General features: G+C 38.2%; 1 protein-coding gene across 3 annotated transcripts in view; it reads left to right on the forward strand.

Moving 5' to 3' along the window:
- The window catches only part of ULK4 (unc-51 like kinase 4), a 651,081-nt gene that overhangs the window by 263,936 nt on the left and 365,958 nt on the right, over window positions 1-21,187 (forward strand). For all 3 annotated transcript variants that reach the window (XM_069088326.1, XM_069088324.1, XM_069088325.1), the window contains exons 28-29: window positions 217-268; window positions 367-613. In XM_069088326.1, the coding sequence (XP_068944427.1) occupies window positions 217-268; window positions 367-613 (299 nt within the window). The remainder of the gene's footprint in view (window positions 1-216; window positions 269-366; window positions 614-21,187) is intronic.

Below are 21,187 nucleotides of genomic sequence, written 5' to 3' on the forward strand. Positions count from 1 at the left end.
TTATTTCCACTGTCATCTGTGCCCTGAGTGACTTACCTGATGGTAATTGGGCAGGTGGGAATCTAAACAGAGTCTGAATCTTGAAGTACTTCTTTGACAGGCCAGCCCTTCTCTGGAAGTGTCTGGTGGTAGAGTGGGTACAGGTGATGGGCTAGAGGGGGTTTCATGTTTTTCACTGGAGTGATCTGAGCCAGTCTTTATAATGCTGTCTTTTAGGTTGTGGACTTCATCCTCCCACCCCTGGTCTCTTTGGTTCAAAGTCAGAATGGTAAGTGGAGCCACATCAACCAAAACGTTCCTAAAGCTCACATTTTTGTATTTGTTATGCATCAGTGTGGTCATATTTCTGACACGTTTTCTTTCAAGTGGAATGGAGACTCTTCAGTTTGCGGTTGTTGTCAGAAACCACATCATTGCTTGTCAGCCATGAGGTTGTGGACGAGCAGAAGGAGAAGGAGAAGGAGGAGAAGGAGAAGGAGGAGAAGGAGAAGGAGGAGAAGGAGAAGGAGAAGGAGGAGAAGGAGAAGGAGAAGGGGAAGGAGGAGGAGAAGGCGGAGAGCCTGAACTCCAACACCAAGCTTCTGTCTCTGATCCGAGATGTTCTGCTTCCCCAGTAAGTCCCACCACCTTGCTGTGCTGGAGATGGCCACTACCTTCTGTTCAGATATCTTCTTGATTAAATCAAACTGTGTAACTAAAAGGCTAATGGTAACAATAACAGCAGCAGAATGTCAGTCTGTCGGTGCTGGAAGGGAACCAGGAATCTATATCCAGTCTTTCTTTTCCATTTCACTAGTGAGGAAAGAGGCCCACAAGATGCCATGACCACTTAAGGTCCCATTGACCTAGAACCCATGTTTCGTAACATAGTATTGGAAATTAAGATGGTGACTGACCTTTGCTCTTCATAGCTCCAAAGAGAAGCTCTCTGTGGTTTGACTGCTTCTCTTCCAAAGGGTATAGTTTCTGAGCTCTATGTTGTCCGTGAGAGTTACAGCAGTGAGGGGCAGAATTGCTCTAAGTATATTCATGACTTTGTCTAGCTGAGGGTTGTCACTAAGGACCACACTCTGGATTTTCTGTGGGTTCCAATACTAGTCCTTTCTGTACCTTTATTATTCTAAATAGAAGAATTTTGTGTATGAACAGATGACTGAATGTCCTATTAGATGTACTTGGTTTTAGAAGTCCCAATAAGGAATATGGTCAGCTACTTGAAATACTTGTAAAAAATGTATCTATTTTTAGTTTACAACATTCAGTTCCACAAGCTTTTGAGTTTTAAGTTTTCTCCCCCTCCCTCACCTCACCTCTCCCCAAGACAGCATGCAATCTGATATAGGCTCTATATGTACATTCATATTAAACATATTTTCACCTTAGTCATGTTGTAAAGAAGAATTGTAATCAGTGGAATGAACCACGAGAAAGAAGAAACAAAGCAAAACAAAAGAGAGAGCACATAGTATGCTTCAATCTACGTTCAGACTCTGTAATTCTTTCTCAGGATGTGAATAGCATTTTCCATCTGCAGCCTTTTGGAGTTGTCTTAGAACTTTGCATTACGGAGAAGAGCCAAGTCCATAAAAGTTAGTCGTTGCACAATATGGCTGTGACTGTGTACAGTGTTTTTCTGGTTGTGCTCCTCTCATTCAGCATCAGTTCATTTAAGTCTTTGTAATACTTTTGAAAATGAGACTCACTGTGCTTTAGGAGAAAGCACTGAAGGAACACAAAGTTCCCTGGTGCTTCCACATGACCTGGATGTGTCCCTGGGTTCTCAAAGGCTGTACCAGCAGAGTACAAGCTGGAGACTATCTTGCTGGAAAGGCTTCAACTGAGAGTCTTGGTAATAGACCAAGTCTATTTTAGTGGACTGTCCTAGCTGAGTAATGAGAGGTTCATCCTCACAAGGCCCATGAAAACTCATCCAATAAAAATGTAAAATGTGGCCCCCATATGCATCTGCAGTGACAGAATGATAGAAGATGGGACAGAGGATACTAAGCTTCATACAATCTCTGAACTGTCCACAGATATTTGGCTATTGGACTCCAAGTGAGAGATCCTTCTTTACTGACCTAAAAGCAGATCTACTATTAGAGGAATTAAGCCATATAATGCTTGCTGTTTTCATTTCCAATGAAATCAGATTAAAGGATATTTCTGGCAAAGGGAGCAGGGCCCAATAATTCTCTTTTGAGAGGCAATAAAGGAATTGGTAGAGTGCAGAATGGGTGTGTAAATGCAGCATATACATAGATGTGTCTGTTTACACACACACAGGTATGTGCATATAGGACTAACGTGAAGACTGGTTTTCTTGACTCTACCAGTTTGCAGCAAGGGCTTTGTTTTTCTTTTATTATCAGTTGGGGAAGGGGAAAAGTCAAAGGGAGAGAAGGTAGATATTTGGTGATTAAAAAATATCCATTATTTTTAAAATTAAAAAAAAATAGCATGACAAGATGCATGAGGGAGAAGTTGGGTCTAAATTTAGCTCCCTTCCATGAGCTTAATAATTGAAAACAATTAATGAACAGCAAACAACAAAGAGGGTATGGGAAAGACTTCATCACAAGTAGAACTTCAGTGAAAATTCAGCCTTGAGATCTCAGACAATGAGGATGTGTATTTTAGGGACAGTGCTTGAACCTGGGCCTTTCTCCCAGTGAGCCCCATGGTCTATTACTATGCTTACTGCCTCTTTTACAGACTGGAAATATAATGATAGGTGCTAGTTGTATGATTCCATTGGCAGGGGAAAATCCAAGATAAGAAAAATTTAACAATGGAGATTGACAGTGTCCTTATAATTTAGAGTCTTACAGAGTTACACAGAGTACTAAGAGTGTAAGTGACTTGTTCAAGGTCCCAAAGCCAGTATATGTCATAGGTAGGGACTATAACACAATAAAAGTAGTACCCAATAATGAAGATATAAACACAATATATAGACCTAAATATAGATTAACTAGCAATATATTAAATAATGGCTCAGTTAAAGGACAAATCAAAGAAATGATAAATAATTATGTGGAAGAGAATGAAAAAAGTGATAAGTAACATATCAAAATATATGTAGTGTAGGTAATGTACTACTTAGTGAAAAAATATTTCTGGAACAAAAATATCCATCGTCTGCATAGAGATAATAATTGGACTCACAGGACATAAAATAGAACAACCATTATTGTTTCTAGATGACTGATGTTTAAACATCATTTCTTCTTTCCTATTAAGAAATATAAAATTACTGAAGCAGAAAGTTAACTGTACCAATCATTGTTAGATTGTTTTCCTTAACTATTTTTTTAAGGAAATGTAATTATTTATTGGAAAGTGATAGTGCTGGCAAAATAAAATATATCTAGTTTTTTATAAATAAGGAAGTTAGGAAGTATTGAACCCATGAGGCAATCAAATAGCACAAAAAATGGGATTGGGTGTATGTTAAGAGTCAGGAAATGACTTGTTATCACTGTGTGCAGCGAAAGCACCAAATTGTAAACCATACTATATTAGAAGAAAGAATAAAATGAGAAGATATGATATATAGATGTAACCAACAGTTTTAGCATGATTTATGCAAAATGTTGATGGCAAAAAACAGTAAATGAATAAGAGAACAGACAATGACTTAGACTATTGCCATTTTGTAAAGAAATTTTACTGCTGCAAATAAGTCATCACAATCAGGAGACAAAAACTGCCACAGCCAGCAAACATATAATGTACTTGCCTGCAGGAGAGATTTGACAGCCAGGGGCAATGCTGGCTTAGAATACAAGCTCATTAGTAAAATCTTATGAAGAAAGATGCTAGAACTATTTCATAAAACAGATAAGAAGTAAATGAAGGGAAAAATCAGTATGTAGAAAGTTTGAGAAGAGACTCAAGGCAGATGAGCTTGAGAAAATTTAACAGTGAGCCTGGAAAAACAATAATTTGATAAAACATAAAAAGATCTATGATGATTTTACTAAATTTTTTTTCACCAATAACTTTGGAACCATCCATCACCTTTGGACTCTTTTAATATTAGTCTCTCACATGTTGCCTAAAACTTAATAGGAGAGGAAGAACAGGTTATGTTGCCTTTGGATGATTACAGGAATAATTCAAATACTTGTCTTTTATTGACTGTTTTATCTTTTTTCATTGAAGACTGGGCTCAGGTTTACAGAGTATTTAAGTCTGGGTTTTGTCTTGAGTCCTTTTGCTTTTCAAAATATGTTATTTCCATTCCCTTCCAGGTTTGTGGTTATAGAATTGTCTTGTATTAATTCAAATTTCCTTTTCTTTATGTTTGAAGTTGTTCCTTCTGGTCAGTTAAAGATTGTGTTGTTGTCTAAATTGTTGAATTTGGCTATTATGTGTCTTGGAGGTCCCTGAATTAATTTTTCAAAAAATTTAATTAATTAATTAACATTTAGTTTAAAACATTCATTTCTACAAGTTTTTGAGCTCCAAATTTTCTCCCCTTCTCTCTTCTCCCCTTTCCCCCCATGGTGGCATGCCCAGAATGATTTTGATTGGTGTTTTGTTTTCTATGTTTGGATGTTCTGGGCAGTTTTCTTGTATTATTGCTGCATTTTAGTGTTCAGCTTTTTATTCTTATCATCTTCCTCTGAAAGAACTATGACCATGAAATTGTTTCTATGCATCCTGTCTTGAGATAAGTATATGTGCTTGAGTCATTCCCTAGTTGAGAAATGGTGAAACGATGTGAAAAGACAGTCTTCAAAGAAATCAAAGCTATCTATAGTCATATGAAAAAATACTCTAAATCACTATTGATTAGAGAAATTCAAATTAAAGCAACTCTGAGATACCACATCTCATACTTCTCAGTTTGGCTAATATGACAGAAAAGGAAAATGACAAATGTTGGAGGGGATGTGGGAAAATTGGGACACTGATACACTGTTGGAGGAGTTGTGAACTGATTCAGCCATTCTGGAGAGAAATTTGGAACTCAGCCCAAAGGGCTATAAAACTGTACATACCCTTGACCCAGCAATACCACTATTAGTTCTGTATCCCAAAAAGATATTTTTTTAAAAAAGAAAATGGACCTATTAGTACAAAAATATTTATATCAACTCTTTTTGTAGTGGCAAAGAGTTGAAAATTGAGGGACTGCCCATCATTTGGGAAAGGGCTGAACAAATTGGGGCATATGCTCATAATGGAATATTATTGTGCTGTAAAAAATGACAAGAAGGATGCTTTCAGAAAAATCTGAGGAGACATATAAACTGATGGAAAGTAAAGTGAGCAGAACAAGGAAAACATTGTAAACAGTATCAGCAATATTGTATGATGATCAACTGTGAATGATTTAGCTATTCTCAGCAATACAGTAATCCAAAACAATTCCAAAGGATTCATGATGAAAAATTCTATATACATCCAAAGAAAGAACTGATGGAGTCTGAATGCAGATTGAAGCGTACTATTTTTAACTTTCTTCATATTTTTCATGTTTTTTTTGGGGGGGTATCTTGTGTTTTTTCACAACATGACTAATATGGAAATATGTTTTGCATTATTGCACATGTGTAACATATCAAATTGCTTGTCATCTAAGGGAGAGGGGAAGGGCTTGAAAGAGGGAAAGAGTTTGGAACTCAAAATTTAAAAAAAATGTTAAAATTTGCTTTTACATATAATTGGGAAAAAATTTTAAAAATCCAAAACAAAAATATATTTTGTTTGACTAGAGATCATATATCCTCTTTTAATATTGCTTTTTTCTTCTGCTTTTCCATGTTATTTTTGACTGCAGTATCTTTTTGTTATCAGTTATTAACTTGTTTTCTCTTTTTCTTCTTAGGAAAGATTTACTACTATGGATTCAAATTTTTTTTTCTATTCTATAATTATCTCTGCTGCATGGACCTTAAATTCTTCAATTTGTTTCTTTTTACCTTCTTTCAAGAATCTTAATTTTCTCCTGAACATCCTGCTGTGCTTCCGTGCTCTCTTTGGGATTATCCAAGCTTCTCTGCTTCATCACTTCAGTTCTCTTTCCTTTGTCCTATTTAGAGTTATTTGTACTTGTTTAGATGTTTCGGTGGCCATATTTTCTTCTATTTTAATAGTTGTTGTGCTGGTGCTCTAAGTCTTCAATTAAATTTTCTTCCTCCTGAGATATTTGGTAATTTCATTCCTTTTTCCTTATATTCCCATACCTTTCACTTTCTCTTTGATGACAGAGTTTCTGCTGCAAAGTTGTTTCAATCTCCTTTCTCACTTTTCATTGGCCTAACCTCCTGCCCAAAGTGACTTCTTGCGGGGGAAATACTGGCCTCTGCTGCTTGCTAGTTCCCTTTCCTTCCATCCTGGCACAGTCTCACACATGCTGATTTCCTATCCCAGTTCCCTCTGCTTTTGAGTTCTCTGACAGAGTGCCGGTGCAGCTGCTTGCACTTTAGGCAGAAAGAACTTTTTTTTCATTACTTTTTCCTACCCATTTGCTGTAAGGGAAGAAGCAGAGTTGAGTTCTATTGCTTTTTTTCATGAAATGATAGATTGAGGGCAGGGACAGTGTGTTTTGACAGACTGCCACAGCTGGGAAATTGCTGAGTGGATCCCAGAGCACAAACTGTGCACCCCATTGTGCTGCCCTGCCAGATATTGAGGTCTGGTGATGAAAGGGGTGCTGAGCAATCAACTTAAGTGCTGTGCATTAGCCTTCTGTGCTGTTAATTCATCATGGTGTTACCTTGTTATTCTTCTGAGTGAACCTTATCCACAACATTCAGAATTTCTCCATTTGTCATAACCTATGGTTTCGTGTATGGATGGTGTAGTACTGGCTGCTGGAGAACCTCTGTTTTCTTGATGTCAATTGTCAGGCCAAAATTAGCACAAGTCGCAGAGAATTAATCCATACTATTTGATCTTAACCTCAGAGGCTGCACTTCAGTCTAGGCTTGTAACCTTTTTGAGTTAAATAATTTACCATCATTGTGGGAGCTATCCTTGATGACATTTCCCCCCTGGTTGGGTGTATCTGACAACATCACTGAAAATATCATGCTAAAAAGCCTGAAAACAAGCACATGGTCCTGCTTCCCTCCATTGGTGACTGGGGAAAGCATGAGAGCATCATCTTTTATCCAGAACCATCCAAGCATACCATCATGAAACTGGCATACAGTACTGATGAACTTCTCTGGGCAACCAAATTTTGCCACGATCCTCCACAAACCTGAATGATTGACAGTATCAAAGGTCTTGGTTAGGTTGACAAATATTGTGTACAGACCTCTGTTCTGCTTCTGGCATTTCTCCTGGAGCCATCACATGGTAAACACCATGTTGACCCTTACCCTTTCTGAAGCTACACTGGCTCTCAGGTAGATGAAGGATTAACCTATTAAGGATGAGAGAAATCCCCCTGTGATTGTCACTGGACAACATGTTTCCTTTAACTTTATAGAGCTGGACAGTGGAGGCATCCTTGATCTCCTGGGAGATAAGCTCTTCCTGCTATGTAACCCATATAACTTGGCAGTATACTTTCCAGGTATGTCCACATAGATGATGAGGTTGATGCATGTGTTGCCAGAGCTATCTCAGTGTTTGGGAGACTGAAAGAAAGTGTGGGAGGGAGGACTTATTTGGCTGCCTACCAAACGGAAGATCTACAGAGCCATTGTGCTGACCTCATTGTTGTATGACTGTGAAACTTGGACAGTGTACCAGTACCATGCCAGAAAATTGAACCACTTCCATTTGAGTTGTATTAGGAAAATTCTGAGGATCATCTGACAATAAAGTTCTAGACACTAGATCCTCTCTTCAGCTGAACTGCCAAGCATTCAAATTCTGCTGCAGAGAGTGCAGCTCCAGTGGGCTGGCCACATGGCCCGAATGCCAAACATATGGTTATCTAAAAGATTATTTTACAGAGAACTTGTGTAAGGCAAGCACTCCTGTGGAGGGCAGCTGTACAAGGGCATTCTCAAGGTCTTTCTGAAGAACTTTAGTGTTGATTGTGAGACATGGGAGAGGCTTGCACAAGACCACCCATCGTGGCATTCTGCATCAAAGAAGGCACTGTGCTCTATGAGCAAAGCAGAATCACAGTTACACAAAGGAAACGTGAGATGGACAAATCTAGAGACATCTTCATCCCAAATATTCAAATGGACTATTTGAACCCGACTTGTGGTAGACCCTTTGGAGTTTGTATCAGACTGCCTCACTATGGTCGAACACACTTTACTTTGACCCCAACATTGTGATGTCATTGGTTCTCTTCAAGTATGAAGGATAAAGCAGAGTTGGCTACAATTGCTTTGTTCTTATATAGATTTCTCTTTGGGGGAGTTTTGAGATTTTGTGGGGACTGGAGAAATTATCTAACCTTCCATCTTGATGGTCACATTACCTATAACCTTTGGGAAATTGCACAATGTTTTAAATTAATTTTAATTTAATTAATTTTAATGTTTAAAAAATTATCCTAGCTTCTCCTTGAAACAAAGGCATATTTGAAACATCAAAACTCTTTTGATGTGTGATTGAGAGTCATAACATACACTATCTCCTTAAAGAGTGAATGGAGAGGGGCATTATGGATATGAGTAGGTTGCAACATAACGTCAGTGAAGAATTTCTTAAAGAATATCACCAGGTAGAAGCATAACCAACAAACTAGATGGGTCAGTTATGACCATTGACTGGAGTACACCGTCATTTAAATGCAAGCAACACTGATTGGTAGCTGATCTCAGATTAAATGTAATGGCCCATCTTGATTCCAAAGGACACTTAATGCAACATTTTTCTACTCTCTGGTTCATAGGTGGGTGGGTGGGTAAGGTCTCTGGATGCCATCTGTTACATGTGTTAACAGATTATTTGCTGCATCATTTGGTTTTGCTTAGTAGTTTTTTTTTGTGATAACAGAAGGATGCTGTGAAATGACCTGTAAAAATACACAAGGTATTGAGAAAATTGAGTACAACATATTTTTAAAAAGAATAAAGAATAGTATGTAGTGAATATGTCTAAGCAGCAATGCACTGTCATCACTTATCTTCAATTAAAAGCAAAAGTAAAGTGGAATGTAAAACGTTCCAGCTACCATATTTATGTCATAAAATCTTACTGCCCCAATTTTTCTAATTAGGTTGATCTGAATTGATATTGACTAGCAAAGTCACTCCTATTTCTGCTACTTTTCAGTTTATGAAGTTCTTCAAACCAATCAATCAAGCATTTATTGATCACTGTTTGTGTACACAATGCTGTATTAGGGATTGTAAGGACTGTAAAGACTCATCAAATTCTGTTCACTATGTGTAGAATGTACCAAGTGGTTAGAAAGATGCAAAGAAACATGTCCTTTAGAGGCATGCAATGGCTTGATTAGAGCCTTAGAGGATGGGCAGGATTTGGACTGGTGGGGAAGGGGAGTATAGATGTTCCAGGTAAGGAATAGAGTGTAAGCAAAGGTGAAGGGATGAAAATGCAGAGGGATAATTAGTTGACCAGCTTAATTTGAGCAATAGGCTTTGTGCTTATAAGTCATCAAAGATCAGGTTAGAGAATTGTGGGGGGAGTGAATTGTAGAGGTTCTGGAATAACACTTCCTGGAGATGTACCATGTTCCCTGGGCAGTGGGGAGTGTGGCCTCCACAAACAAGGGAGCAGATTGATCAAAATGATTCATTTGAGAAAATTCATTTTCTGGTTTGTGGAATGTATTAGATCAGGAAGACACTGGAAGCAAGAAGACTAACTTTGAATCTGTTGTAATAGTTTATAGCTAAGAACTTGAATTAGGGAGTAGAAATAAGACATTGATAGGAGAAGTATAAAAATTAGAGTCAATGGCTTATGTTGGAAATAGAAGATGGAGCCAAAGAAAGCCACCATTTTTGGAACTAGGAACACGAAATAGTAACAACTATGACAACAATAGCTACTACTTCATAACCATTTAATATTTGCAAAGTGCTTCACATATATTATCTTATTTGATCCCCCACAACAACCCTGTGATATAGGTGCTATTATCCCCATTTTACAGAAGAGGAAACCGTCACAAAGATGGTAAGTGGCTTGACCAGAATGACATAGCTAGGAAGTGGCTGTGGCTAGATTTGCACTCATCTCTCAATGACTCCAAAGTCTAATACTCTGCCCACTGCACCACCTATCTAATCATTTGTGGAAAGAGTAAAATTGGAGCATGTTTGGAGTGAGGATAAGTTCCTTTGGGACATGTTGATTAGGAGGTAACAGGAGATCATTTGAGTGGAAATGTGCAGTAAGTAGCTGGAGTTTTGTGATTAGAGTCCAGGAAAGATATAGAGATGGGAATCATTAGTGTGGGAGGTAGAGTCAGAGCTGTGTTTGCACAGGGCAGTGGCTCTTAATTGATCCCCATGCCTCAAGTCTCTTCCCACTCCAGTCCATCTTCCACATGGCTGCCAAATTGATTTTCCTAAAGCACACGTTTGACCACATAACCACCCTTATTCAGTAAACTCTAGTGGCTCCCCATGACCTCCTAGATCAAGTGGAAAAGCCTCCATTTGGCATTTGCAGCTCTTTACATCAACCCCTTTTCTTTCTTTCCAGTCTTGCTGCACATATTCCCCTCCACTCTCAGCCCATTGCTAGTTCTATTATGCCACAGGGTCTTCATGTTGTTAGAGAACCCATTTCTGAGGTTTTAGCTTTTGATATTTTTTTCTTTAACTTTGAGTGGCATTTTTTACTGGGAAGATTTTACTGTTATAAATATTCGTATGACTATTTGTTGTCTGTGTCAGTGCAGCATTCGGCATATTTTTCCTAGAAAAAATAATTACTGCTTTTCTCTTTATGCCTTCAGTATGACCCGTAAAGCCACCAGGGTCTTAATGACTCAGTAAATTATTAAGGCCTTTTGGTTTGTGAGAGACAAATACATTCATTACAAATGTGAAAGTATTTCCTTTTAGAAATTGGAATTTATAGTTCCCATTACTTCTAGGAGGTTACAGGCACCATAGGAATAATAGGGGGCAAAAACTGTGCATTTGGGTCTTTAGTTTCTTTGTTAGAAGTACTAGCAAATACCCCGAAGATTCAGGGGAGCATGTGTCACTGAGCCCTCGCCAGGAGCAGTGACTCTAGCCTACCTGATGGGTGCTGCAGGGACATCAAGCTGGGCATTACTTCAGACTGAAAAGACAAGTTGATTTTACTTGGGGCCATTTCTCTACCATTGTTGAAGATGAGTGGCCATCGTAAACTTGGGATATTCAGAGGAAAGCAGCTTGATGCCCTATCTTGTTCCCTTGTCTTTCTGTGTTTATCTTGATGAAACATACTGATCAGAATCAGGTGATGATTACACCTTCCAGGGAAAAGTGGGGATGTCTTTAGAAATGCTGTTTCCCCTGATAGACTGGAAGTTCCTTGAGAGAACATACTCTTTCATTTTTCTCTTTGTATTCACAGGAGCCAGCAAGGTGCTTGGCACACAGTAGGCTCTCAGCACATAATTGGATTTAATCGAAGGAGTCAAGATTCTTGCTGCCACAAAGACTTACTTTTTAACCACCAGTATTCTTCTAGTTGTACTACAAGGCTGTGAATAATGCATACCCCAATGGAATGAGAGGGGAAGCAGTGTGGTATGAAGGCACGCTGGATTTGGGTCACACGACTGGGTCCAAATCCTGGCTCTGCTTCTTACTACCTCCTTAGCTTTGGGAAAGTAACTTGGCCCCATTTCCTCATCTTGCCTAGCACATAGTAAGTGCTTCATCAGTGTTTTCCATTCATTCATTCATTCCACCAGATGATTTCTATGGTCACTTCTGCTGGAGTTTTAAAAGGCATCATGAAGGAGGCGATGGTCCTAGCGTCTTCTGCCCTGGGTAGCCCACATCTATAATATTGTGTTTGGTTCTTGGTGCCACATTTTTGGGAAGGTTCACGTTAATAAGCCAGAGAGCATCCAGAGGAGGACAGTTAGGATGGTGAAGAGAGAAGACTCATCATTAGGTCATTTGGTCATGTTCGACTCTTTGTGACCCCATTTGGGGTTTTCTTGGCAAAGATACTGGAGTAGTTTGACGTTGCCTTGTCTAGCTCATTTTTCAGATGAAGAAACTGAGGCAGAGTTAAGTGACTTGGCAAGGTCACCCAGTTAGTGTCTCAGAACAGATTTGAACATGGGAAGATGAGTCTTCCTGACTGTAGGCCAGGCAGCTTTGTGCACTGTGGCATCACCTGGCTGCCCAGAGGAGACTCAGGAGGGCCCTAATGACAGACTTAAAATGGAATTCCTATCATGTGAAAAAGCACTGAGACCTGTTTTACTTGTTCCCAAAGAACTTGGAATAGTGAGTGAAAATTGCAGAGGGGGCAGATTTAGGTTTAATGAAAGGAAAGGCCTTACATCAATTCCCAAAGTGGACTGGGTTGCCTCAGAATGGAGTGGTGCCCACTCATGAGAAGACTTTTAAACAAAAACTGTTATAGAGAGGATACCTTCCTGGGTTTTAGTAGTTAGAAACCTGCTGAGATCTCTTCCAAAGAAGGTGTGTGAAGGAGCCCACACCAATAGCCCAAATGCTGCCCTGGCACCCCAGAAACAGGAAGGATTCTCACCTGTTGGGAGAGGATTGTCTGTGGACACTTGGTGGAAAGAATTGGACAAGAATCACAAGAGATGAAACGTCAAAAAAAAATTGTGATTTCTGCAGGTGGAGGGTGGGGAGTGTTAGTCATTTACCATCCATTTATGGAGTTCAGCAATTTTGTTTTTAAAAAGAACATCCTAATGAACATTAAATCCTATTTGTGTCATTCCATGTTCATCTCTGAAAGCTTGATGCCCATAGTGCTAATCAACATAGTTGTGATTTGTGCCCATTTATTATCATTTTATACATATGTATTTATGTATATATGTATGCATACATTTTTCTTTGTATTGGCATATTCCAGATACTTTTTATTTTTTAATAGAAATATAGTTTCTGTTACATTATTGTGCTGTGGTTTCCTTGGTCGTTCCCAAGTTGTTGAGCATTTGGGCTATTTCCAGATTTTTGCTATTATAGATAGAGTGGCTGTGAACATCTTTCTGCAAATTACTTTCTTTTGAATTATTTCCTTGGGGTAAAATCCCCCAAGTGGAATCACTGAGCCAAAGGGTAGGAACAGTTCTTATAGCTCTTGTTACATGTGGTCAAATTGCTTTCCAGAAATATTGAACCCATTTTTATTGCCACCAGCAAAGTATAAATGTACTTGTTGACCCAGAACCTTGCCAACACTGCATGTTAGAATTTTAATTTATCTTCACTGGTTTAATAAGTATGTAATGGTACCAGCATACACAGATCATTCCACAATGCATTGCCTTAAATTTGTTCTAGTTTGCATGTCTTTCATTACTGGTGGCACTAAATTTTTACATATAAAGACCATACTGAATTTATTTCTTCTTATACAAGTTGTTTTTAAATTTCTTTGATCACTTAGTAAGTGGAATTTGGGCATTAACCACATACTTTTGCATCAGTTCTTTGTATATTTGGAAAGGAAGCTTTTATCAGTTATATTTGTCCTGTGTTTTTGACAGCCTTTTATTTTACTTTTTATATATTTGAAAAATATCTTAAAACAGAGATTTACATTTTTATGCATATTTATACATACCCATGTTACTTTAGATTATATCCTTCATTTCTTCAGTACTCAAAAATTTATCTCCTGTTCATAGATGGAATAAATATTCTATTCTGTTTGCAAATCTTTTACCCATCTGGAATTTTTGCAGGCTGTTATAATAATAGATGGAATTTACATAGTACACTTGTATCTCAGTTAATTATTCTCCATTTTGATATATAGTTTTAATCATAAAATATATTAAGCAGCGTTTTCCTCTATTTTTAAGCTCCTTATGGTTCATCAGGCAGCCAGATGGCCTTGAAAAAAGTACTGGATGTGGATTCGGGAAAACCTAATCTCAGACATTTACTTGCCGAGGCACCCTGGTCAAATCACTTAATCTCTTGTAGCCTCAGTTTCCTCTTCTGTAAAATGATGGGTTTGAAATTGATGACCTTTAATATCTGTCTAGTTGCAAACTGTGATCCTCTGATTATGTATTGTTTTTATAGTAGTTTCAATCTGTTTTGAGAATCTCTGTTCTTTTGATCATTTTTCATAGTTCTTAAACCATTAACATTGATAATTGTCACTTTTAAGTATGTTTTACATTTAATAGGGGAAGTCCAGGACCTTTTATATTTTGTTGTTTTAAATACTTGTTTGAGAAAGCAGAACTAAGATAACATTGTACACAATTATAGACACATCATATCTGTGATGACTGACTTTGATAGACTGGGCTTCTCTCAGCAATATGCTATAAGCAACTCCAAAAGACTCATGATGGAAGAGGCTATCCACATCCAGAGAAAGCATTACAATCTGAATAGAGATTGAAGCCAACTACTTTCTCTCTCTCTTTTCTGCTTTGTTTTGTTCCCTCTTTCTTGTTCTTTGGTTATAATTCTTCCTTACAGCTTGACTAATGTTTGATGTGAAAGTTATCTGTAGAACCTGTATCGGATTACATGCCGCCACGGGAGGGAGGGGGAGAAAATTTGGAACTCAAGGGATTGTGGAACTGAATGTTGTAAACGAAAAGTTAGTAAATAAATAAATAGATACACGTATTTAAATATATAAATACATACTTGTTTGAGTTCTGGCCGACTTACTCTTGCATATAATTCTGCTATCTGCTTGTAAGGGTCTTTTAAACATCCCCAGGGACATTAGTAGGTATTGAAGTAAATGTGTCTCCTGACTTCAAGAGCACTGTTGTCTTTACTGTATTCAGTCTTCTTTGCCAAGGGCAAGGTATCTCCATTTATTCTTGTCCTCTTTTACTTTTCTTATTACAGCTTTCTCATTTCCGTTGAATAAACCTTGTTTCTCCCAGATTAAATTGATAAGCACACATTTAATTATTTTTCTTATTATAAACAGAATCTCTTCTTTACTTTGTATTTTCAAGCTATGTGTCCCAAATGTGTACAATGTCACTGATTCCTTTTGCTTCGACATACTGATGTAGGCTATTGGGCCATTTTACCCAGCGGCTTCTGGATATGGCTCATAGTCTTCCTCTTCATCTCATTCTCCTCTATCATACCCAGGGACTCAAGTTTTTATAGCATCACAGAATTTTCTACTGGAAAGGAATCTTAGCAGTCATCTATCCCTGAAAAGGAGTTTCTATTATATCCAGACTTTGCTTAAAGATTCTCACTTTAGTCTGAACTCAACATCTTCCGAGGCAGCATATTCTACTTATAGTAAGTTGTAATTCTAAGGAATTTTTTCTCCTTGACATCAAGTCTAAAGTTCATATTTTTCCTCCTCATCAAAATTGTTCTCTTTCAGTGTTTAAAATTTTATTTTTGAACATTTCCCTCTTCCTCCTTTTTGTTCCCTCCCAGCCTCCCCTACTCCTCTTCTAGAATCTTAGTCATTTGCACCCTTTGTAAGCCTTCTTTTTGATATATGTTCTTTATTTTAATTTTTTTTGGAGGGGGGAAGGCAGAGCATTTGTGTTTAAGTGATTTGCCCAAGGTCATACAGCTAGTAAGTGTTAAGTGTCTGAGGCTGGATTTGAACTCAGTTCCTCCTGACTCCAGGGCCAGTGCTCCATTCACTGCACCTCCTATATCTCCCCAGTATCTGTTCTTTATGAACCTAGGGGTGTGTGTCAAAGTAGGCCTGGCTTTCCTGTCCTTTTCTATCACAAATTCTAAGGGGGAGGGGGAGGTCACTTCCTTCCAAGATTCCTATCATTTTTATCCCGACAACTAGTTCTTCCTCATTAGTGAGAATCAGATCCATAACAGAATTCTCTCTCGTCTCTTCTTTTGCTTTTTAAAGTGGGAAATTACCTTTAAGGCACGTAAAGAAATTATTAGTTATTCTGCGTCTGCCATAGAGAAAACTCATGCAAATACTTGGATTATTGAGGTTACCCATTACATATTAATATCATATCCTAGTGGCAGGCATGTGACTTGATTCCTTAATTCTTAATTTTGTGTGGGTGGTTTGTAGTATGCCCAGGTTACAAGATCCCTTCTGTCTCTGCCTCCATTGACTGTCCCCCACTATTTTCTCAATTTTCTCACATGAATCCGCCTTCTTAATATCCACTGCTTCCTCATTTTAGCCTCCTCTTTTTCTTCCAAGGAAAGTTTGGCTGTCTAGATCCATACTCGAGATTTATCCTAAGTCTCAGTAATGAAGCTGAATTTGCTTTTTTCACACTTAGGCTTTTGTTTCGCCTTGCTTGCTGTCCATCCTTTGAGCATTTGTGCTTAGACATGTGAGGCCATGGAATTTACTACTGGCTTCTGTCTTGGATTTTATTTCCTATGCACTTCTTGGTGTCTCAGCTACTATTCTTCCTTCGTCGTAGCTGTCTCTGCATTCCCCAGCTTGGTAGATATGTAGAGGCAGTTTATTCCCTGCTCCAGTCTTTTCAGTATGGATTATATTTGTAAGACACGAGGCGAGTAGAATCTCACCAGCCTTTCTTAGCTTCACCTGGCCCCTGGCAATGAGCCAGGTGTGTTTACATTTTAGCGCATTGCCTCTTAAATCCTGATGTCTTTCCCAAACTACAGCTTCTCAGCTAGTTTTTGGTGTCCTGCATCACTTGTTTGTTCCCTTTTGCATTTCATGCCTTCAGTTGAGGATGCCTGAAGAAAATGAAAACTGTACCCTAATGATCTTTAGTTTCTTGCCCAAAGCTTTGTAATAGTTGGTGATTCTTTTAATTTATATTGATGATTGCAACCCCTCATTTTTCTCATCTCTAAGTCTACTCTGGTCCTGCCTTTGACCCCACCATTGCCCAGTACTGTGCCACCTCCAGAACCCTGCTCTCCAACCACAACCTTAAATCTCTCTCCCCCTCATTGCTTACTCTTTGCTCTTATTTTGACTTCCACTTAATAAAATCCTCCTTTCCCCAAACTGTTCTTCTCGCTCCCGTCTCTGTACCATCATTTTAATTATGCTCTTGCTGTCCCTACTCTTGTGAGACCCCATCTCTCATCCTGTTAGTTCTCAAATCTGAGCAACCTCCAATTTCTATTTTTCTCTCCTCCTGTTTTAGAGGAGATATTTCAACTAAGCCTAATTCACTGCTGCTTTATGCTGTGGCATGGTAGTTCATTTGTTTTATCATATTTTAAATCACAGTATTAATTAATACACATATTTATCAAAATCTCTTTGATTTATATTGCGTTCTCAACGTGATGACCAAACTTTCCCTCCTTCCTCCAGTCCTTAACATTTTCCCCACTTTTTCCCTGGAACTCAAAGTAAATGATCTTCACTACCACTTTATTGTAAAGGTAAAGCTTGCTCACTTCTCACCTCTGTCCCTCAAAACTTTTCACTTTCTTCTCACATTCTCTCCTTCTAATCTTCAGTGTTAAGCGAAGATATAACTTCACTTCTTGACATAGCTGACCCATCCAAAAATTCACCTACAGCTAATTGTGTCCTTTGTCCCCTTGCTTTCTGTCTCTTGCCTCCCTCAGATCTTTTTCTCAGCAGACATGCCTTGCCTGTTGTGCATTCACAATCACTCCCTTTCCACTGGCTTCTTCCCATCTGCCTAGAAATGTATCCAAGTCTCCCCAATCACAAGACTCTTTTACCATAACCTTCTATCCCATGAAGCTACCTACTGTCACACACTTCTCTGCTTCATCGCCAGACTTCTTGAATCATGGTCTGCAATCTCAGCATCCTACTTCCATTGCTACATTTTCCCTAGAACTGCTCCCCTAAAGGCCACTGATGACCTCATTGTTGTGACATGGCTTCTTTAGACCTTGTCCTTGGCTTCTCCAAAATTTCATACTCTCGTTCTCTCCTTGGATACTGACAATTGGCTCCAGTGATACCCCTTCTCTCTCTCAGATTGTTCCTTCTCTGTCTCTTTTGCCCTTCATGACCCTCTGAGGTAAGTGTTTTAAAAAGTTTTGTCTTGGCTCTCTTCTCTTTATACTTTTCCTTGACATTTTTATTTATTCCCATAACTTCCAATGTATTATTTATTTAGGGAATTCCCTAATAAATATTTCTGGTCCATGCCCTTGAGATTCAGATCCAGATTTCCATCTTTATACTGTATCTTCTTCTTTCTTCTTCTCTCCCCTCTCTCTACCTCTGTCATTTTCTGTCTTTCTTCTCTCTCCCTCATTCTCTCTACTCTTTCTTTCTCCATCTTCTATATTTATTCCCATTCTCTCTCTCTCTCTCTCTCTCTCTCTCTCTCTCTCTCCTCTCCACTCTTTTCTCCTTCCTCCCTCTGTGATCTCATTAGGTCTAATGTTTTTAATTATCATTTCTGCTCATATGACACTCAAATCTATATTCTACTCCTCTATTTCCTGAGCCTCATTCTTGCATTTCCAATTGTTGGATGGACATTTGTACCCAGATATCCTATCTCAAATTCAACAAATAATATCCACGAATAATTATTATCTTCCCTCCCTAAATCTGCTTCTTCTCCTGAGCCTACTATTTCTTTAGAGAATAATTACATTCTTCTAGTTCCTGGGTTTGTGGCCTTGGAATCCTTTCTCTTGACCCTCCACCTTCCACATCCAGGTTGTTGCCCAGTCTTGTTTAGCCTCTCCTGTATACTTGGAAAGCTTCCTCTCTTCATCTGTACCTCTTGGAACCCCTAGATCCTTTTAAGACAGCCCAGGGGCCACTTCATTCAAGAAACCTCTCCTGACTCCCTCAGTTTCTAGCCCCACCCCAAATGATTTTATACTTATTTTATATTCACTTATCTGTGTACATGTTTTTTGACCAATTTGTCTATAATGTTGACTTTTCACATTTCTCTTTGTATTCTTAGCACCATAGCACAGTTATAGCACACATTAGGCATTTGATAAATACTTGTTGAGTTGAATTGAAACTGTGTGATAGTGGATTAGCCAGCTAACTCATCTGAGCTTCAGTCTTCTTATCCATAAGATGGAGATAACGTTATTTGCATTATCTACCACGTAACCTTTTGCCAGGTGCGACATTTTTTAAAACTCTAAAATACCATGTAAATGATTGTTTTTGCTGTTAGCTAATTGTCATGCTTTTTGGACAGAGTTCAAATAGGATAGGTTGTATCCGCAGTTATTCTTTATACCGGATATTCTGTGAGCTATCGTGCAGGTGGATAAAGGGACTGCACTTTGTAATTGAATTAAGAGTATTGGAACGTAAGCTCATCTTCCACAAACTCACTGAAATTTCCCCTGGACCGTGACTATAGCAGACCAGGAGATAGACATTACATATACCTTGTCCTTTTTCCACATAGTTTTAATTTCTTCTGCCAGGGGCTCTATTTTTTGAAGCTTTTCAATTTGTATAGTTTGGAAATAGAGTGTTGAATATAGTGATATGAATTTTAAAACTTTCTTTTTTTACTTTGGTGTTCTTTCCAGACAGGTAACATTTAGGTAACATTTCTGTATATGAAAATAATCCAGTCTCAGTGCAGCTTCTTTGTGGGATTCTCAGAGTTATTTGGGGATTTGTATTTTTTGGTATGGGTATTTTTGTTGTTGTTTCTTAGCTTATATGAGATAGCAGATGTCTGATGTATAATTCTCACTCTCTAGCCTTATCCTTTTAGGTATCTAGTTTTGTAAGGCAGCTAGGTGGTGCAGTGGATAGAGCACTGGCCTGGGAATTGGAAAGATTTCTCTTCCTGAGTTCAAATCTGACCTCAGACACTTACCAGCTGTGTGACCCTGGGCAAGTCACTTTATTTGCCTCAGTTTCCTAATCTGTAAGATGAGCTGGAGAAGGAAATGGCAAACCACTCCAGTATCTTTGCCAAGAAAACCCCAAGTAGAGTCACAAAGAATTGGATACAGTTGGAAAACAACTCAACAATAGTTTCACAACCTGCAGTAATAGGTTATACAGTTTCCACCATTGCATAAGCTGCATCAATCATTAAGCCTCAGATTTTAAAAATAACCTTTCTGTAGTTTTTGGCAGAAATCACCTAATCCTTTATTATTGTTATAAACAGATTTGCACAACTCAGCCATTTAGTTGATGTGTAAGTTGGTGTCTATGGATACCAAGTGTTTCTCCTACCTCATTGCCTTGAAAACCATAAACATTTCTGTTTAATAGTGATAATAATGGGACCAACAGGAGACAGAGCCATAAAGGGCTTAAATGGTCTCTGTAGAAGATGCCATGTTTTATGTCATTTGTTGTTGATAATGTTGTGTTGGTGGTGTGCTTTAAAAAGAGAACAGTTTTTCATGTGGACATCAGATTCTCTAGCATTCTTTTGTACAAGGACCTGTTTTACATATTGGAAAGTACATGCACAAGCCATGAATGTAGACCGAGGAAAAGTCTTTGCCATTGTAAAGTCCAGATAAATATGGCAGCCCTCTGGGACAGTCATGTCAAGAATCAATCAATCAATCAATCAATGCCCTTTATTCCTCTGAGATTTTCTAGCACACTCTTTTTACCCCTCAACTAATATGTTGTTTTCTTGCTTATAGATTTATTTGGCTAGTACAAAATACTCAGACACCTAATTGGTCTTTTTTCTCTTTGTTTGGCAATGGGTAAGTAATGCCTTCTCTCAGGAAAGGCTGGGTCAGACCTGCATGGCAGGTAGTTGGTAAATTGCTTTGCTAGTATCCTGATAAACCAATAATTAAGAAGTTTTTTCGGACCTGAAACTTTCTGGTTTTGCTGGGATGCTAGAGCTTTAGTTCCTTCCTTGACGTAACTTTTCTTTTGTCCTTTACATTAATGCAGACTTTTTCTTTTGGATTTGATTCAATTTGCATTTTTATTATGTTAGACTTCTTATAATAATATAGGTTATTAGAAATTTTCCATATCCTACTAATTAAGGGATTCTTTTTTCCTCTAATTACTTTATTTCTCAAGCTTCTATAGCAGTTAATTATATCGAAATTTTAATTTAATTTTTAGTATTGTTTTAACTCCCTATATTGCCTTGACTTTCCAGCTTTCACTTTCAGTTGTTGATTAAGGGGATCAAGAGTTTTTAATAAACTTTAATTTCCCACATTCCATT

Source organism: Petaurus breviceps, unplaced genomic scaffold (genome assembly GCF_028583685.1).
Source record: "Petaurus breviceps papuanus isolate PSGF00001 unplaced genomic scaffold, PetGlider_PUasm1.0 185, whole genome shotgun sequence".
Classification (NCBI taxonomy): domain Eukaryota; kingdom Metazoa; phylum Chordata; class Mammalia; order Diprotodontia; family Petauridae; genus Petaurus; species Petaurus breviceps.